The sequence below is a fragment of the Staurois parvus genome, unplaced genomic scaffold (genome assembly GCF_062004578.1).
Source record: "Staurois parvus isolate SC_StPar_1 unplaced genomic scaffold, SC_StPar_1.0 ptg002770l, whole genome shotgun sequence".
Classification (NCBI taxonomy): domain Eukaryota; kingdom Metazoa; phylum Chordata; class Amphibia; order Anura; family Ranidae; genus Staurois; species Staurois parvus.
This window is the reverse complement of record NW_028320566.1, coordinates 6,476-27,339: the sequence shown is the minus strand read 5'-3', so window position 1 is coordinate 27,339 and position 20,864 is coordinate 6,476. Positions and strand designations below refer to the sequence as shown.

At 43.9% G+C, this 20,864-nt stretch overlaps 1 protein-coding gene and 1 long non-coding RNA gene across 5 annotated transcripts in view; one reads left to right on the top strand and one right to left on the bottom strand.

The window, feature by feature from the left end:
* The window catches only part of LOC149429152 (asparaginyl-tRNA synthetase-like), a 111,819-nt gene extending 92,478 nt beyond the window's left edge, over positions 1-19,341 (top strand). For all 4 annotated transcript variants that reach the window (XM_089666671.1, XM_089666672.1, XM_089666669.1 and 1 more), the window contains exon 13: positions 19,219-19,341. In XM_089666671.1, the coding sequence (XP_089522797.1) occupies positions 19,219-19,320 (102 nt within the window). In that variant the 3' untranslated portion in view covers positions 19,321-19,341. The remainder of the gene's footprint in view (positions 1-19,218) is intronic.
* On the bottom strand, positions 471-19,434 carry LOC149429151 (uncharacterized). The gene is made up of 2 exons (XR_016310596.1): positions 19,189-19,434; positions 471-814 (listed from the first exon to the last, which is right to left on the bottom strand). It is a non-coding gene; the product is annotated as an uncharacterized LOC149429151 (long non-coding RNA).
* Between the last annotated feature and the right edge of the window lie 1,430 nt (positions 19,435-20,864).

The following is a 20,864-nucleotide window of genomic DNA, read 5'->3' as shown; positions in this document are numbered from 1 at the left end:
GGCAGTACAAGATATTAACTCTGCAGGGTGCCCAAACTTTTGCAGACGCCATTTTTTTGTTTTCTGTTATTTTGAAAGTGTAAATGATGGAAATAAAATCTAACTTTTGTTGACATATTATAAGAATGTCTAATCTGTAATTTGATGCCTTTTGGAGATTTTTCCATCTTTCCTTGGCTTCTTTATGCACATTAATACAAATTTTTAGCTGGGGTGCCCAAACTTTCGATCCCCACTGTATATATATATATATATATATATATATATATATATATATATATATATGAATGTGTGTATGTCTTTTATATATATCTGTGTTGTGTACAGTGGGGCCAAAAAGTATTTAGTCAGCCACCAATTGTGCAAGTTCTCCCACTTAAAAAGATGAGAGAGGCCTGTAATTGGCATCATAGGTAGACCTCAACTATGAGAGACAAAATGAGAACAAAAATCCAGACAATCACATTGGCTGATTTAGAAAGAATTTATTTGCAAATTATGGTGGAAAATAAGTATTTGGTCAATATGAAAAGTTCATCTCAATACTTTGTTATATATCCTTTGTTGGCAATGACAGAGGTCAGACGTTTCCTGTAAGTCTTCACAAGGTTGGCACACACTGTTGCTGGTATGTTGGCCCATCCTCCATGCAGATCTCCTCTAGAGCAGTGATGTTTTGGGGCTGTCGCTGGGCAACACGGACTTTCAATTCCCTCCAAAGGTTTTCTATGGGGTTGAGATCTGGAGACTGGCTAGGCCACTCCAGGACCTTGAAATGCTTCTTACGAAGCCACTCCTTTGTAAAAACATTAACCTTTAAAAACAAATATTTCAATATTAATAGTTATTGAAATAGAAACAAAAAATCAGCAGGCAAATAATAGTTTAAGGGAGAAGGAGACTAAGCAGTTAATTGGGGCTGATTAGCGTAAATTAAGGGTTAATAAGGGGTTAAAAAGAGGAACATTTTATTTTATTTTTTACTTTTTTTTTTTACTTGTCACATTGCTTTAACTGACATCCCTTTTGATCTGCAGATGAGTGTATAGAATGATACAAAAGTAACAAAATGTTACTTTGTATCTTTGTATAATCACAGATTGAGGCTCTGTGCACTCTAGGGCGACTCCAAAGTCACGCGATTTCGAGTGCGTCTTTGTTGTGCGACTTTTATGCGGCTTTAAACTCTCTGGCACTTAAATAGCAGGAAAGTGGCATCAAAGTAGTGCAGGAACCTTTTCAAAGTTACTGCGACTTTAGGTCACATAGAATGGAATGGGTGCCGTTCAATCGATGGGCTGCGACTTGTCACACAACCATCTGTATCCAACAGGGGCGGACTGACCATTTGGAAACTCTGGCACTGCCCGAGGGCCCGGGGTCAGTAGGGGGCCCCATGAGCTGCCCCTGGTACCTTTTTCATAGGCTTTTTTGAGTTTGGGCAAGGACACAGGGGCCCCATGATCCCCTATTGCCCGGGGGCCCCATGAGTTGTCAGTCCGGCCCTGGTATCCAAACTCGCATTGCAGGTCACACTAGTGTAAACGGAGTTTTATGCAGAACGCTTTTTTGGCAGCTACAGCCGCCGACACCTTCTATGAACTTACAATTATGCCGCTCTGATTAATCCAAGCCAACGATTTCTGAAAACTAGTGTGGGGGGAGGGTCCCACAAACAGAGTAGAGAGACTGGACATGCTACACACATTCTGTGTACAATGATGATGGGGTTTTTTGGGACGTGTGTAGCATGCCCAAAGTCGGCAACTAGTTAAAGCGACCCTGTCAGGTCCTTGAAAAATAGAGCTGAAAATTCCCTGCAAGAGAAGAGGTAGCAATCCCACCTCTCTGTTGACCCGTATCTCCAACTTCGCCTCTGTTCCGGGAAATGCAACCTCCTCCAGGCCCTCTAGCATTTGGTACTGCTTGGACCTTGAAGTAGGGGACATACCCCGAAAGCTTGTCCTGAAAATTGGATGTTGGTGCAAATAAAAAAAGTATCACGGACAGTACTCAATTGTTTCCGTACTTCCAGGAGAGTCCGATACCAGTACTCACTGTGTGCTGTGGTTCCATTCTCTGACCTCCTAAATGACTGCTGTGTAGTAAGGTGGCAAAGGGGTCAGAGAATGAAATCACAGCATGCAGAAGGTCCGCTGGTACCCCAACTCTCCCTGAACAGTCCCTGAAGGGCTTGTAAATGGCTGCAGCGAGGAGGCAAGAGATATGGACTACTGCCAAGGTGAGTATGCTACCTCTCCTCTTGTTTTTTTTTTTGTTTTGTTTTTGTTTTTTTTGTTTTTGTTTTTTTCATTTGTTTTTTTATATTTTTTTATTTTTTTTTTTTTTTATTTTTATTTCTTTTTTTGTTTTTTTTATTTTTGTTTTTGGAAAAAAAAAATGAAACAATTGTTTTAGGGCTGGTTCACACTAGATGCAGTCCAGTGCGTTTTTTTTTTTCTGCATCAAAAATGCATGCACAGTGTTTTCCAATGGTCCTAGTTCACACCAGTGCAGTCAGTTCCCGGTGCAGAATAAAAAGTGGAACAGTCTGAATTTTTTCTGCACAGAACCATACTGGACTTGCATCAGAACTGCACCGGAACGGAGAGCAATGTGAACTGCAAGCAAAAATGTATCCGGAATGCATTCAGAGTGCGTTTTTGTGCTTTGAACCAGGGGCGGACTGACAACTCATGGGGCCCCCAGGCAATTTGGTGGATCATGGGGCCCCTGTGTCCTTGCCTAAACTCAAAAAAGCCTATGAAAAAGGTACCAGGGGCATCTCATGGGGCCCCCTACTGACCCCGGGTCCTCGGGCAGTGCCCGAGTTTCCAAATGGTCAGTCTGCCCCTGATGTGAACTATCCCCTAAAGTGAACCTATCCTTTAACTTATGTTAAACCACATTTTGGTTCCAAGGATTTCATGGCTCTGCCCCCGCCTACTGTAAAAGCAGAGGAACAGATGTGTTCATTTCTATTAATAATGATCGGGCTTTATTTTTTGTTGATTCCATACGATTTTCCAGCAAGGCGATCGCATCACAGATGTCACTGATTAATACGGCTCTGACATGTAATGAATGAAACGTGGCGGCTCACTGCATCATGTGAATCAGATGTGTCGCTGGGCTTTATTACGTGACATCTGAAGCCAACGCTCTCTTCCCTGTATGATGTCTGACGCTCTCACAGACATCTGAAAAACATTTTTCAGATTTAATAAAACACATGTCGTTTTACAGAAGACAGTATGCTGAAAAAAAAGTGGCAGTTGGGTTAGGAACTGCACTAATGTTTTTTTTATTAGCTTGTGGAGCGCCAGCCAGTTATTGGACAGATTTTACAGCGATATTAACCACTTCCAGTCCGGACACTTTCACCCCCTTCCTGTCCAGGCCAATTTTCAGCTTTCAGCGCTATCACACTTTCAATGACAATTGCGCAGTCATGCAACGCTCTACCCATATGAGTTTTTTAGCATTTTTTTTGGAGACAGATAAAACTTTATTTTGGTGGTATTTATTCACCACTGGGAGTTTTATTTTTTTTTGCTATATAAATGAAAAAGTCCAAAAATTAAAAAAAAATAATCTTTCTTCATAAATCTTGGCCAAAATGTATTCAATTATCTTTTTAGTAAAAAAAAAAAAAATAACCCAAATTAGTTTATAACCAAAAATTATAATTTTTCCAAAAAAAAGTTTACGATTTTATTTTTTTTATATTATTATTTGTTTTTTGTTTTATTAACATACTGTCACCCTAGCAGTACAGTGTCACCATAGTAACACTGTACTACTTGTGGGGGGTGATGAAGATTTTTTTTTTTTTACACTGATTGCTTTTACACCCATAAAGGCTGTAAAAGCAATCATTTCTCCTTCTCTCTGGCTGCATTCTTGCAGCAAATTGAGAAATACTGAGTGAGCTGTGATTGGTCACAGCTTGTCACATGGTACAAGGCTGTTGTGAATAGCCTTGTACCATGTGACCTCTGTCATCATTCACAGATTTCACATGTAGTAAGCAATGATGTCAGAAGTGACATCTTGCTTACTACTATTCATGTGATCACTGATTGGCCAATCAGTGATCACATGATCAGGACCTCACACAGAGGTCCCGTCCGACGATCGGTGCTCAACTGTGTCCTCTGGACAGCTGAACACTGTTTATGAATGGCAACCTGCCCCTGCACTGCCACCGTCTGGCTGTTTACGTATATACATGGGCCGGACAGGAAGTGGTTGAGCCCAAAACCAAAAATTTTATATATTGCCACTTACCAATCATTAGACGTGGCGGCTGCATTGGTTTTTGTTTTTTTTTTGCCTCCCCCCTGTGGCAGGCGCAGCACCCTTTGGTGCCTTGTGCGCTGTGGCATTAGAAAAATTATGCAATTGCTGTTTCTTTGTTTGATTAGACTGACTTTACTCTGTAATTCCTCCAATGCCGCTCTATGGATGCAGTAGGTTTAAAGAGCACACCGAATACTTTAGTTAACTTCTTTAATAACTTCAATCTTCTTCATATAACTGCTTACAATGGCTTGTTTCATTTATCATACAGTAGCTTATTTCTTTATATTACAGTGGTTTGATTTGATAGCTTGATAAATTTGTTAGATTCAGTAAATTCGATTTGCTATATTCGATTCGTTATATTCGTTCGTTCGATCGTTCGTTATATTCGGTGGAACTACAAGTAAAACACACACAACAGTTTCAACACACAGATCTACCTGCACTGCCAAACAATAGAGGAACACACAAGTGCATTAAATACCTATTTGGCCTTCTCTGCTCCATAAAGCTTTTCCGATTGGAACTGTCTGTTTCCTCCTCTGTCTGCTGAGCATGTGTCTCTAGAAAATCCTAGCAGGAAGTTTTACACAGGCATAGATGTGAAACTTGCTGGGATTGGTTAAGGCTCTGCACAGTGTGAGGCTGTCTGTGATTGGCTCAGCTCTATACTAACTCTTAAAGGCATATTTTCCTTTTCTGCTTCTGCTAACACAATGAATATATAAATGTCATATAACAATCAAAGACATAAATTACAGCAATGATTTTGCTTTTGGCTTTAACATGTGCACATATATACTATACTGATGTTATTGGCAGGTTTGGTATACACATATATGTGAACCATATTAGCAACCTAGGACTGGTCTTAGCTGGCCAGCTACACTCCCCTCTGTTTTCACCTGGTGATCTGGCCAGTAACGCACCACCTGTATTAGAGAGCCCCCACTCTGGGTGAAGGAGCACCGGGGGCATAGCAGACAGAAACATTGTCAGTCTAAGGCAGCGTTTCTCAACCTTTTTTCAGTCAAGGCACTCTTTAAAATTGTGGGCAGTCCCAAAGCTCCTATCCTCCATCACTGAGCTAATGTGACTCCGGCACTGATGGAGAGGGGCAGGGAAGGGTCAAACTAGGATGCTGTGCAGGCAGGGGCGTCCCTAGAGTTGGTGTCACCCGGTGTTGTAACACTTGGTGGCACCCCCTCCGACGATTCCCGCAGAATGGATCGCATCTGCGGATTGAGCATAATGGATCGGAGCCCGATCCATTATGCTCCCCAATCCGCAGATCCGATCCATCCTGCGGGGATCGTCAGCATGCAACCTATATGGGGTGTCACCGGACCCGATCCACGAAAAGGTAAGTTCCGACCTTCTAACCGCCGGCGTCCTGACAACCAATGACAACATCAGTTGATAAGGAGGATGTCAACTGCCTGCACACAGGGGCGTCCCTAGGCAGGTGCAGGGGGTGCGCGCCACATCGGGTGACACCTACTACACAGGGTGACACCGGACCCGCTCCTCGAAAAGGTAAGTTGTACGACGATCCCTGCAGGATGGATCGGATCTGCGGATTGAGCATAATGGATCAGAGTCCGATCCATTATGCTCCCCAATCCGCAGATCGGATCCATCCTGCAGGGATTGTCGGTTTGCTTTACAACTTACCTTTTCGTGGAGCGGGTCCGGTGTCACCCCATATAGGTTGCATGTCGAAGATCCCCACAGGATGGATCGGATCTGCGGATTGGGGAGCATAATGGATCGGACTCTGATCCATTATGCTCAATCCGCAGATCCGGTCCATCCTGCGGGGATCTTTGGCTTGCTTTACAACTTATCTTTTCGTGAAGTAGGTCCGGTGTCACCCTGTGCGGTTGGTGTCACCCGGTGCGTTGCGCATCCCCCCCACCTGCCTAGGGACGCCCCTGTGTGCAGGCAGTTGACATCCTCCTTATCAGTTGATGATGTCATTGACAGTTAGGACATCGGAGGCTAGAAGGTCGGAATGGTGCACAGTGAAAATCCTGTGACTTTGTGTAACTAAAAGGCAGGTTTGTTCTACCCACTGGGTTTTGTGCAATTCGTAGACATTTTGCTAAGGTACCCTAGTTGAGAAAGGCTAGTCTAGGGGGAGGGGAGTGTTTGATGTACTAGCAGATTTAGATACACTAACAAGCCAAACTCCAGCTCATACTTTATAAACAGTTACTGCAACATTTTTTTTTTCTTTTGGGAAAGAATTTACATACATAACAGCTGATGGTTGCAAGCACCCCTGTCAGTGGTAAATGGTTTGTCACAACACTTTTAACTGATGCATTTGCAGGACAGCTTGTTCTGTTGAAAAAGAACAGACTTACTGGCTGGATCACTAAGTGAAAGTAAAAGAAAAAAAAAAGAAAAAGAAAACTAAAGCAGCCATCACATCTAAGGATTGGTGAGCTACAATATAGTAAATGTTTGCTTTTGGGTTTAATACCTCTTTAATTGTCTTCATTCCCATTGGGAGCACAGAAGTAAGGGGACATCTTCCCAGTGGGGGAAGAGACCGCAAAATAATCCAATCAGATTTTTGTGCTCAGATGTGTGCCGTGTGGTTCCCGGGTACTTTTATTATTGGTTTATTGGCAAAGTGATTAAGCCGGACTCCAGACATTCAAGTGATCATTTTCTCCCCTACCCCGGGGCAATGTACCTTACCTTGTATCTTACATTTCTAGCTAGATAATTTTTTAAAGACTTTACTGGAGCGGTCGCATGACCAGTCCATACCCATTTTTCTCCTTTCTGTGGTGTGGAGGCAGGCAGGGAGCAGTGGCAGTACAGGAACTACTTGTCCCAGAAAATCTGTATGGTTCAAGGTGGGGGGCATTGATGCTTTGCTGTTTGGGCCAATATTAAAGACTTCTGGCTGCTGGGGCTGCCTCATTACATCACCCCTAGTACTGAGAGCTATAGACAAGGGTGTTAAAATAAAAGCTGGCTATGACAAGAAGCGGCAGCTAAAGCTGGCTGTCGTGTAACCGGAAGTTCCCACAAAGCTATCGCCAAAGGAGAGTGCAACAAAGGTGCCCTGCATAGAAAACATTGATTTCAATTGTAGCCAGCAGATGGAGATTTAGACATTTTAACTGGTTTTCCAGGGGCTTTGTTTTTTAAAGGTCTGTTTGCAGAGCTCAATAGCTGAAGCTAAAATTTACACACAGAGACTGAGTTAAAACTGCGACTCTTTCCCTTCTCTACAAATTACTCTCTTTGAGACCACTTTTGCCTGTTTCTTCTACTATGTTAGTCTGTTTAAGATAACGTTTAGCACTCTGGGAATCCATTGTCTAGCATTCAATTAATTTTTGAAAAAAAAAGGTTGTGTGTGTATGTGTATATATATATATAACAAATATTGTGTGTTTTTGTATGCACGGTATATGTGCATATATACAATTATTACTAATATACCTGGATCATCGAGGTCATTTTCTCACTTTTTTGTAGCATTTTCTATTTGCAGTTCAAATTAATTTCACTTTTGGCTAGGTTTGCATTTCGTTTGTTTTCCTTTCTTTCCTTTCTTTTCTTTCTTTTCTTTTTTTATGGTTTACAGTTTGTGATTTTACCAGCTTAAAAGAATCCTGTTTTCAGCTTTTTAATTAGATCTCAGGAGCTCTTTAAAGGATAGGTTTTGCAGATAAAAAAAATGTGCATTTATTATTTTTGTCCAAAGGAACCTGGAAAGCATTGCACCAGCGATCAGTAGATTGGTGATGCCATGCAGGTCTCCTGCAGACCTGTCAGAATAGTTGGGATGTAAATGTGGCAGGCACGGCTGCAGCTACGGGAAGATGTTACATGTTCCAAAGGTGAACTTATCCTTTAAACAGAATGCATAATGCTTTTTTATTTGCATGTCAGATGAATATGACATAATACATATGCTATGAGGAAAGATTTAAGGAACTGAATTTATTCTTTCTTGAGAAGAGGAGATTAAGGGGGGATATGATCTCCATGTATAATACATACGGGGGGATATGATCTCCATGTATAATACATAAGGGGGGATATGATCTCCATGTATAATACATAAGGGGGGATATGATCTCCATGTATAATACATAAGGGGGGATATGATCTCCATGTATAATACATAAGGAGGGATATGATCACAATGTATAATACATAAGGGGGGATATGATCTCCATGTATGATACATAAGGGGGATATGATCTCCATGTATAATACATAAGGGGGGATATGATCTCCATGTATAATACATAAGGGGGATATGATCTCCATGTATAATACATAAGGGGGGATATGATCGCCATGTATAATACATAAGGGGGATATGATCTCCATGTATGATACATAAGGGGGGATATGATCTCCATGTATAATACATAAGGGGGGGATATGATCTCCATGTATGATACATAAGGGGGGATATGATCTCCATGTATGATACATAAGGGGGGATATGATCTCCATGTATAATACATAAGGGGGATATGATCTCCATGTATAATACATAAGGGGGATATGATCTCCATGTATAATACATAAGGGGGATATGATCTCCATGTATAATACATAAGGGGGGATATGATCTCCATGTATAATACATAAGGAGGGATATGATCACCATGTATAATACATAAGGGGGGATATGATCTCCATGTATGATACATAAGGGGGGATATGATCTCCATGTATAATACATAAGGGGGGATATGATCGCCATGTATAATACATAAGGGGGATATGATCTCCATGTATGATACATAAGGGGGGATATGATCTCCATGTATAATACATAAGGGGGGGATATGATCTCCATGTATGATACATAAGGGGGGATATGATCTCCATGTATGATACATAAGGGGGGATATGATCTCCATGTATAATACATAAGGGGGGATATGATCTCCATGTATAATACATAAGGGGGGATATGATCTCCATGTATAATACATAAGGGGGGATATGATCACCATGTATAATACATAAGGGGGGATATGATCTCCATGTATAATACATAAGGGGGGGATATGATCTCCATGTATAAATACATCAGTGGTTCATATAGTGAACTTGGTGTAGAGCTATTCCCCCTGAGGTCATCACAGAGGACAAGGGGGCACTCTTTACATCTGGAGGAAAAGAAATTTAATCTCCAAACACAGAAAGGTTTCTTCACAGTGAGAGCTGTGAAAATGTGGAATAGACTCCCTCAAGAGTGTGTTCTGTCCAGTGGATTGCTTTAAAAAAAAAGTCCTGGATTCTTCCTAGGATACACAGAATATAACTGGATATAACATTTATAAGTTGATCCAGGGATTATCAGATTGCCTCTCAGGGAATCAGGGAGGATTTTTTTCCCCTGCAGGAGCAAATTGGAGCGTGCTTTGCTGTTTTTTTTTTCCTTCCTCTGGATCAACTGTGGGTGTAGGGTTATTCATTTTTATTTTTCAACCAATAGCTGTTTGGCGTCCGGCAAAGTGCTTTAGATTTCCGGGTGGACGCCATATGGTGTCCTCCCGGGCATCTGCAGTTTTCGCGCTTGCAGAGCCGATGACAAATCTGACTACCGGCCCCCGTTGCCGGTACCATGTGACCTGCTGAGACCAATCACAGCAGATCACATGACAGTTGTATACAATGGATGGCTTCATTCATGCCATCCATTGTATACTAGTGCCTAGCTGTGAATGGTCACAGCAGGTCACATGCACATGTCATGTGATTAGCTGTGGCCAAATCACAGCTAAGCACAAAAAAAAAAAAAAAACACTGAATGAATCGATGTCATTCAGGTAAATGCTTGCTTATAGCAAAGTAATTCTTTGCTATAAGCAAATTGTGTAGAAAAAAAAAAAAATACTGATCACTTCCCCAAAGTAGTACAATGTTATTATGGTAACATTGTACTACTTTGGACATAGTGAAATATGAAAAAAAAATGTAATAAAAAATGTAAAATAAAAAAAATAAAAACAAACATATATATATTTTTTAATACTGTCACCAGTCAGTGTCCCTGATCACCGCCATGCCAGTTATATGATGACGCTGTACTGCACTGGTGACTGTATGTAAAAAAAAAAATAGTGAAAATAATTTTTTTTATTTTTTCATTTTCCGAAAAATTATGACAAAAAAAATACAACTTCAAAAATCTCGCCATGCCTCTTATGAAGTACGTCGGACTGTCTACTCTGCAAAAAGGGGTCATTTGGGGGATATCTGTACTGTCCTGACATTTGGGGGATATCTGTACTGTTCTGACATTTGGGGGATATCTGTACCGTCCTGACATTTGGGGGATATCTGTACTGTTCTGACATTTGGGGGATATCTGTACCGTCCTGACATTTGGGGGATATCTGTACTGTTCTGACATTTGGAGGATATCTGTACTGTCCTGACATTTGGGGGATATCTGTACTGTCCTGACATTTGGGGGATATCTGTACTGTTCTGACATTTGGGGGATATCTGTACTGTCCTGACATTTGGGGGATATCTGTACTGTTCTGACATTCTTGGACCTCAAGATATTAGATTGGCTGTCAGTACTTCAGGATTGATCAATATTCAGATCTATACCATAGTTTGTGAACTCTATAACTTTCCTACAGATTAAATAATACATCCTAATTTGGGTTATTTTCACCAAAGACATGTAGCAGAATACATCTCGGCCTAAATTTATGAAGAACAATTATTTATTTGTAAACTTTTATAACAGAAACAAAGAAAAACGTGTTTTTTTTTCAAAATTTTTGGTCTTTTTTTGTTAATTTAGCAAAAAATAAAAACTCCAGCGGTGATTAAATACCACCAAAAGAAAGCTCTAGTTGTGTGAAGAAAATGATAAAATTTTAGTTTGGGTACAATGTTGTATGACCGGGGTAAAAGTGGGTAAAAGTGCCCGGTATTGAAATGGTTAATAACAAATAGTGTAGAAAAAAAAAAGTTTAAAAACATATAAGCTTTAATCCCAAGTCTTTGTTTTTTTTTTTGTTTTGTTTTGTTTTTTTTAATGGTTGTCCGGCAATTTTAACAACATAAAATGTTGCTGTCGCTGCAATACTGGCATTATCCCTGCTCTGCGATCCAGCGTGGCTCCTCTTATGGGTGCAATGCTGCAGTAAGCACTTTCCGCCATTAGATGTCAGTCTTTCAGGTTGAATATCACCCAGTGTCAAGCAACCTGAAAGACTGAGGACATCCAACCCGTGTACAGCAGGGGTGTCAAACCAGCGGCCCTCCAGCTGTTGCAAAACTACAAGTCCCATCATGCCTCTGCCTTTGGGAGTCATGCTTGCAATAGTCAATCTTGCAATGCCTCATGGGACTTGTCGTTTGGCATCAGCTGGAGGGTCACCAGTTTAACACCTGTGATGTAGGGTATCGTAGACCTGCCCCTTGGGGGGGGGGGGTGTCACCGCAGCGTCCTGCACTCCTAATATAGTGATGTCATGTCTGCTACATTGACTGCACTGAGGGATCGCCCTATGCTGGGTGAAAAGGATCTTGCCTGTCACATGACCAGCCTTAAAGTGTTCCTGAACCCACAGCAGTAAGATCAGTTTGCATTTGCAGTGAAGCATGCTTGTTATACTCACTGTTGAACCTAAGAGGTTAATTTTCCACACTGTGTGTAAAAAAAAGGCTGTTTGATCCTGTCTTCTCTGATTCTCCTCTTCTACTTTTCACAATTCATCTGTTAATAGTACAGAGCTCTAGGAGGCACTCTGCACATGCTCAGTTTAGTGTGTATTGCTAGAGAGTTTTTTTTTTCCTTTGGGAGGGTGCATGTGATCAGCATAGGGCCAATCAGCACTGTCCAGACAGAGGGTCAGGGGTTATGCAGCCTCATAGGACAGTCAGGACAGAATAAAATTCCTTTTACAAGATTAATCACTGCTCTGCTGGACACTGACAAAAGTCACAAGACTGCTATGTACTGCTGATGAGAAAAGGTATTTAGAAGTTTATATTTACTAAAATAATTGCATTTCCATGTTGTGTGTACTGTGGGAGACCAGATATAGTGAATGCAGGGTCCAGGGAGACCAGATATAGTGAATGCAGGATCCTGGGAGACCAGATATAGTGAATGCAGGGTCCGGGGAGAGCGGATATAGTGAATGCAGGGTCCTCGGAGACCAGGTATAGTGAATGCAGGGTCCTGGGAGACCAGGTATAGTGAATGCGGGGTCCTGGGAGACCAATTATAGTGAATGCAGGGTCCTGGGAGACCAATTATAGTGAATGCAGAGTCCGGGGAGACCAGATGTACTGAATGCAGGGTCCTGGGAGACCAGATATAGTGAATGTGGGGTCCTGGGAGACCAGATATAGTGAATGCGGGGTCCTGGGAGACCAGATATAGTGAATGCAGGGTCCGGGGAGACCGGATATAGTGAATGCGGGGTCCTGGGAGACCCTATATAGTGAATGCAGGGTCCGGGGAGACCAGATATAGTGAATGCAGGGTCCTGGGACCAATTATAGTGAATGCAGGGTCCGGGGAGACCAGATATAGTGAATGCAGGGTCCGGAGAGATCAGATATAGTGAATGCGGGGTCCTGTGAGATCAGATATAGTGAATGCAGGTTCCGGGGAGACCAGATATAGTGAATGTGGGGTCTGGGGAGACCAGATATAGTGAATGCAGGATCCGGGGAGACCAGATATAGTGAATGCAGGGTCCGGGGAGACCAGATATAGTGAATGCAGGGTCCTGGGAGATCAGATATAGTGAATGCAAGGTCCTGGGAGATCAGATATAGTGAATGCAGGATCCTGGAAGACCTTAAATAGTGAATGCGGGGTCCTGGGAGACATGAAATAGTGAATGCAGGGGCCTAGGAGACCAATTATAGTGAATGAAGGGGCCTGGGAGACCAATTATAGTGAATGCAGGGTCTTGGGAGATCAGATATAGTGAATGCGGGGTCCTGGGAGATCAGATATAGTGAATGCAGGGTCTGGGGAGACCAGATATAGTGAATGCAGGGTCCTGGGATATCAGATATAGTGAATGCAGGGTCCTGGGAGATCAGATATAGTGAATGCAGGATCCTGGGAGACCAGATATATTGAATGCAGGGTCCGGGGAGACCAGATATAGTGAATGCGGGGTTCTGGGAGATCAGATATAGTGAATGCAGGGTCCGGGGAGATCAGATATAGTGAATGCGGGGTCCTGGGAGATCAGATATAGTGAATGCGAGGTCCTGGGAGACCAGATATAGTGAATGCAGGGTCCTGGGAGACCAGATATAGTGAATGCAGGGTCCGGGGAGACCAGATATAGTGAATGCAGGGTCCGGGGAGATCAGATATAGTGAATGCAGGGGTCCTGGGAGATCAGATATAGTGAATGCAGGATCCTGGAAGACCTTAAATAGTGAATGCGGGGTCCTGGGAGACATGAAATAGTGAATGCAGGGGCCTAGGAGACCAATTATAGTGAATGAAGGGGCCTGGGAGACCAATTATAGTGAATGCAGGGTCTTGGGAGATCAGATATAGTGAATGCGGGGTCCTGGGAGATCAGATATAGTGAATGCAGGGTCTGGGGAGACCAGATAAAGTGAATGCAGGGTCCTGGGATATCAGATATAGTGAATGCAGGGTCCTGGGAGATCAGATATAGTGAATGCAGGATCCTGGGAGACCAGATATATTGAATGCAGGGTCCGGGGAGACCAGATATAGTGAATGCGGGGTTCTGGGAGATCAGATATAGTGAATGCAGGGTCCGGGGAGATCAGATATAGTGAATGCGGGGTCCTGGGAGATCAGATATAGTGAATGTGAGGTCCTGGGAGACCAGATATAGTGAATGCAGGGTCCTGGGAGACCAGATATAGTGAATGCAGGGTTCGGGGAGACCAGATATAGTGAATGCAGGGTCCTGGGAGATCAGATATAGTGAATGCAGGGTCCGGAGAGATCAGATATAGTGAATGCAGGATCCTGGAAGACCTTAAATAGTGAATGCGGGGTCCTGGGAGATCAGATATAGTGAATGCAGGATCCTGGAAGACCTTAAATAGTGAATGCGGGGTCCTGGGAGACATGAAATAGTGAATGCAGGGGCCTAGGAGACCAATTATAGTGAATGAAGGGGCCTGGGAGACCAATTATAGTGAATGCAGGGTCTTGGGAGATCAGATATAGTGAATGCGGGGTCCTGGGAGATCAGATATAGTGAATGCAGGGTCTGGGGAGACCAGATATAGTGAATGCAGGGTCCTGGGAGATCAGATATAGTGAATGCAGGATCCTGGGAGACCAGATATATTGAATGCAGGGTCCGGGGAGACCAGATATAGTGAATGCGGGGTTCTGGGAGATCAGATATAGTGAATGCAGGGTCCGGGGAGATCAGATATAGTGAATGCGGGGTCCTGGGAGATCAGATATAGTGAATGCAGGGTCCGGAGAGATCAGATATAGTGAATGCAGGGTCCGGAGAGATCAGATATAGTGAATGCAGGGTCCTGGTAGACCAGATATAGTGAATGCGGGGTCCGGGGAGACCACATATAGTGAATGCGAGGTCCTGCACTTTAAGACTTCTGCAAAAAGGCAAGCATAAAAGAAGACTAAAAAATAGTATAGTACTGTGCTTTCAGGGAACACAGAGGCTCTGCATCACATGTGGTTACCTAAGGTGGCCTGCATGGAAACACAGCGTGCCCAGAAACCTCTCCATACCGGCACCCATCCATTTCTTCTTTTTTTTTTTTTTTTTTTAAATTTGCAAAACTCCTCCCAAGAGCCAGCCCACGGATAGGGGTGCTTGATTCCGTCAGGACGCTATGTACAGCTCCCTGCCGGCCCCAGCCAAGATTTGCCTGCATTGCATAGTGAAACACATAGACCAAGTGATGACATCACTGGGTTTTAAAAGGTGTGTAATGAAAACAGCTTTCATTTAAAAATGTCGTCATCATCATGTTGATTGGTGGGGGTGGGGGGGGGGTACCAGGGAAGGTAAAATATAAGCAGATGAAGTGATATACAGGCGGCTGTAGCTGGGAGATTGTGATTGAGCTGCTGCCCCGTGTCGTGTCTCCTGTCCTTTTCTGGTCGGTTAGCACTTTTTGTGCTTCTAATTACAACACACTTACCCAGCGTGGCCATACGAAGGTTTCCATTCTCTGGAAACGATCGCTCACGCTTCCCTTCTGGCAGTTTCCACGATCTATTTCGGGATGCCTTTAACACTGAGAGATGAAAGGTAATGACAGGAACCTGAGTGGGTTACACAAGTGTTTGGGTTCCATGTGAACTCTGACTTCTTTAAGGAGGCAAGAAAAATGAGTCCCGGCTTAAAGGGGCACTCCACCCAACAGTGAGGGATGCCTGCTGACAACTCTGATACTGCAAGGTTTTGGGGGGTTCCCACTGTCCTTCCAGTCTTCATAACTAATGTAACAGATGGAGTGGGACCCCCTTCATGATGGCTGTGTTAGGAGTGCAAACCGAAAACTTGAAAGATTAACTACTTGCCAACCGCAGATAGCCGAATGACGGCTACGCTGTGGGAGGGCGTCATATGACGTCCTCCCAGAACGCGCTCTCCTGCGCGCCCCCGGCGATCTCCGTGATCACATTGTCCTACGGACACAGCTGATCACGTGATGTGGTAAAATTCCAATTACAGCGGCCTTTTACCACGTGATCAGCCGTGTCCAATGACACGCTGATCACCGGGAAATGCAATTGCCGGTTCTCGGCTGCACTTTCCTCACGCTGTCAGAGGCTGAGGAAAGTACTGCCAAGAACCGGCAGTTGTCAGAGCAGGGATCGGCACCGATCATCAGGGTACTGATGATCAGTGCCCAGCAGTGCAGCCCACCTGTGCCCATCAATGCCACCCACCACTGCCGCCAGTCATTGCCACCAGTCAGTGCCCAGCGGTTGCACCAGTCAGTGCCACCTATCAGTGCTGTCTATCAGTACCCATCATCAGTGCCGCCTATCTGTGATACCTCATTAGTGCTGCCTATCAGTGCCGCCTATCCGTGATACCTCATTAGTGCTGCCTTCAGTGCCGCCTATCTGTGATACCTCATTAGTGCTGCCTATCAGTAACACCTTATTAGTGCTGCCTATCAGTGCCGCCTATCAGTGATACCTCATTAGTGCTGCCTTCAGTGCCGCCTATCTGTGATACCTCATTAGTGCTGCCTATCAGTAACACCTCATTAGTGCTGCCTATCAGTGCCGCCTATCAGTGATACCTCATTAGTGCTGCCTATCAGTGCCGCCTATCAGTGATACCTCATTAGTGCTGCCTATCAGTGCCGCCTATCAGTGCCCATCAGTGCTGCCTCATCAACGCACATCGGTGAAGGAGAAAAATTACCTGTTTGAAAAATTTTATAATAGAAACAAAGAAACGTTTTGTTTTTTTTTCAAATTTTTTGCACTTTTTTTGTTTATAGCGCAAAAAGTAAAGCATCCAGCGACGATTAAATACCACCAATAAATAAACGGTCACCCGACCCTGCACTGCCACCGTCCGGCCGTTTATATAAAATGGCCGGACGGGAGGTGGTTAATTAACAAATTAAAAATGCAAAACACTTAAAAAAAAACTGCACGGAAAACATGTCAAAATCCTGCACGCAAAACGCAAACAGCATTGGTGTGAACCAGGCCTGAAATGTATTAAAAATGTACCAAAATTGCAGGTGTTGCATTTTTGATGCATTTTGAATCTGACCAGCAACAAGTTAGCAAAAAAAAAAAAAAAATCAAAAAAGCGCATCAAAACCACGCATGCAAAAATGCATAACGGACAAAACGCAAATTGCATTGGTTTGAACCAGGCTTGAAATGCATTGAAAACCCAACAAAAATGCACACGTGTTGCGTTTTGAGGCTGGGTTTTTTTTACTCACATGACCTATGAAAAATGCACCCTAAGGGCCGGTTCACACTATATAAACGCAGTTCAGATGCCTTCCAAATGTGTTTTTGCATGCGCGTTTTTGGTGTGTCCCGGTGCGTTTTCTGATGCGTTTTTTATGCATTCCAGTTAATTTTTACTTCAATTTAAATAGGGACATGTGCGCGTTTGATGCGTTTTACCACGTTCCAGTACAGTTCTGTGCAGAAAAAATGCAGCCTTTTCTACTTTTTTTTTTTTTTTTTTTGCAACCGGAACACACTGGAACTGCAAGCACTGATGTGAACTATGACACTGACAGCCATATCACCTACTTTCTGTGTGTTTTGGATGCAGAAAAAAAGCAACTGAAACGCATGTAGTGTGAACCTGGCCCTGATGCATTCTGGTTGCGTTTTTTTCGTGCGCGTTTTTGACAAGTTCCGGTGCAGTTTTGATGCTTTCCATTGCGTTTTTTAAATACATTTCAGTTAATTTTTTCCCCCTCTTTTTCTTCAATTTAAATAGGGACATGTGCGTTTTTGGTGCGTTCTGGTGCATTTTTTATGCGTTTTACCACGTTCCAGTACAGTTCTGTGCAGAAAAAATGCAGCCTTTTCTACTTTTTTTTTTTTTTTGCAACCGGAGCGTATTGGAACTGCAAGCACTGATGTGAGCTATGACACTAACAGCCATATCACCTACTTGCTGTGCGTTTTGGATGCAGAAAAGGGCCGGTCCACACTATAGAAACGCCATTCAGATGCGTTCCGGATGCGTTTTTTGCATGTGCGTTTTTGACAAGTTCCGGTGCAGTTTTGATGCTTTCCATTGCGTTTTTAATGCATTTCAGTTAATTTTTTTCCCCCTCTTTTTCTTCAATTTAAATAGGGACATGTGCGTTTTTGGTGCATTTTTTATACGTTTTACCGCATTCCAGTACAGTTCTGTGCAGAAAAATGCAGCCTTTTCTACTTTTTTCCTGCAACCGGAATGCACTGGATCTGCAAGCACTGATGCAGGGGCGGACTGACAACTCATGGGGCCCCCGGTCTGTAGGGGAACATGGGGCCCCTGTGTCCTTGCCCACACTCAAAGCACACCCAAAAAAGCCTATTAAACGTACCAGGGTCATTTCATGGGGCCCCCTACTGACCCTGGGCCCTTGGGCAGTGCCCGAGAGCTCGAATGGTCAGTCCGCCCCTGCACGGATGTGAACTATGACATTAACAACCATATCACCTACTTTCTGTGCGTTTTGGATGCAGAAAAAAAGCAACTGAAACGCATGCAGTGTGAACCGGCCCTAAAAGTGGTAAAATCTCAGGAAAAATTGCATGTTTTCGGCGGCCATTATCAGCTACTTCTTTCCTATTGCCAAAATGCCGCTAACACTCTTTTCAGCCGGTAAATCTTGGGCGCCGATATATCTGTGCATCACTAGAATGTATCATTTACATGGATGAGACAAACCACCGAACACTGGCAGGTGTCATTACAATGATCAGCTTTTATTTACCTTTTAAAAATCTTTATCCCAAAAGGAAACAAAGAAATGTTTTCTATAACCGATTATAAAGTGTGAGCTGGAGTTTAGCTGGCTTCCATTTATTAGTGTATTTAAATCTGCTAGTACATCTAACCCTCCCCCCAGACTGACAGTCCTGCTGTCTGCTGTGCCCCCTGTGCTCCTTCATCCAGAGTGGGGGCACTCTAATACAGGAGGTGTGTTACTGACCAAGTCACCGGGTGAAAAGCCAACAAGAATAAAAGTCAGCAGCTATAAATACTGTAGCTGCTGACTTTTAATCTAAGTAGCGGATTTCCTACTGCGCATGCGTGAGTCGCGCTGCACCTTTTGCTTGGAGCCCAGAACCCCGGTACTACAAGGCCTGAAGTTCACAACAACAGCATCATTTAACCCTTTAAGTCACTCAGGTGTGATGGAACCCTTTACCTATAAGATGTCTCGTTCTCTGTTCTCCAGGTGTCTGCAGTGGATCTGCTGGTCCCAGGAATCGGGGAGCTGTTTGGGGGCAGCCTGAGAGAGGAGAGACTTCACATACTGCAATCACGTCTTGACAGGTAACCGAGCTTCAATCAGCCGCAAGCAGAATGCCGGGGGAGGATGTATAAAGACCCGGCCTTGTCATTTTTCCCCATTCTTCACACATATGCAATATCATGTGACACCCAAAATGAATATTCCTCTTTACTTTCCGTTCTGAGGCCAATCATCTGCCCAGGAAGTTGGTGTTACTAAGCCCAGGACCCCGCATTCACTATATCTGGTCTCCCAGGACCCTGCATTCACTATATCTGGTCTCCCAGGACCCTGCATTCACTATATCTGGTCTCCCCGGACCCTGCATTCACTATATCTGGTCTCCCAGGACCCTGCATTCACTATATCTGGTCTCCCAGGACCCCGCATTCACTATATCTGGTCTCCCAGGATTCTGCATTCACTATATCTGGTCTCCCAGGACCCCGCATTCACTATATCTGGTCTCCCAGGACCCCGCATTCACTATATCTGGTCTCCCCGGACCCTGCATTCACTATATCTGGTCTCCCAGGACCCTGCATTCACTATATCTGGTCTTCCCAGGACCCTGCATTCACTATATCTGGTCTTCCCAGGACCCTGCATTCACTATATCTGGTCTCCCAGGACCCTGCATTCACTATATCTGGTCTCCCAGGACCCTGCATTCACTATATCTGGTCTCCCAGGACCCCGCATTCTCTATATCTGATCTCCCAGGACCCTGCATTCACTATATCTGGTCTCCCAGGACCCCGCATTCACTATATCTGATCTCCCAGGACCCTGCATTCACTATATCTGGTCTCCCAGGACCCTGCATTCACTATATCTGGTCTCCCAGGACCCCGCATTCTCTATATCTGATCTCCCAGGACCCCGTATTCACACTATCTGGTCTCCCCAGACCCCGCATTCACTATATCTGGTCTCCCAGGACCCCGCATTCACTATATCTGGTCTCCCTGGACCCTGCATTCACTATATCTGGTCTCCCAGACCCCGCATTCACTATATCTGGTCTTCCAGGACCCTGCATTCACTATATCTGCTCTCCCCAAATCCTGCATTCACTATATCTGGTCTCCCCAGACCCTGCATTCACTATAGCTGATCTCCCAGGACCCTGCATTCACTATAGCTGATCTCCCCGGACCCTGCATTCATTATATCTGGTCTGCCAGGACCCTGCATTCACTATATCTGGTCTCCCAGGATCCCGCATTCTCTATATCTGATCTCCCCGGACCCTGCATTCACTATATCTGGTCTCCCAGGACCCTGCATTCACTATATCTGGTCTTCCAGGACCCTGCATTCACTATATCTGCTCTCCCCAAATCCTGCATTCTCTATATCTGATCTCCCCGGACCCTGCATTCACTATATCCGGTCTCCCAGGACCCTGCATTCACTATATCTGGTCTCCCAGGATCCCGCATTCTCTATAGCTGGTCTCCCCGGACCCTGCATTCACTATATCTGGTTTCTCAGGACCCCGCATTCTCTATATCTGATCTCATAGGACCCTGAATTCTCTATATCTGGTCTCCCATGACTATGCATTCACTATATCTGGTCTCCCA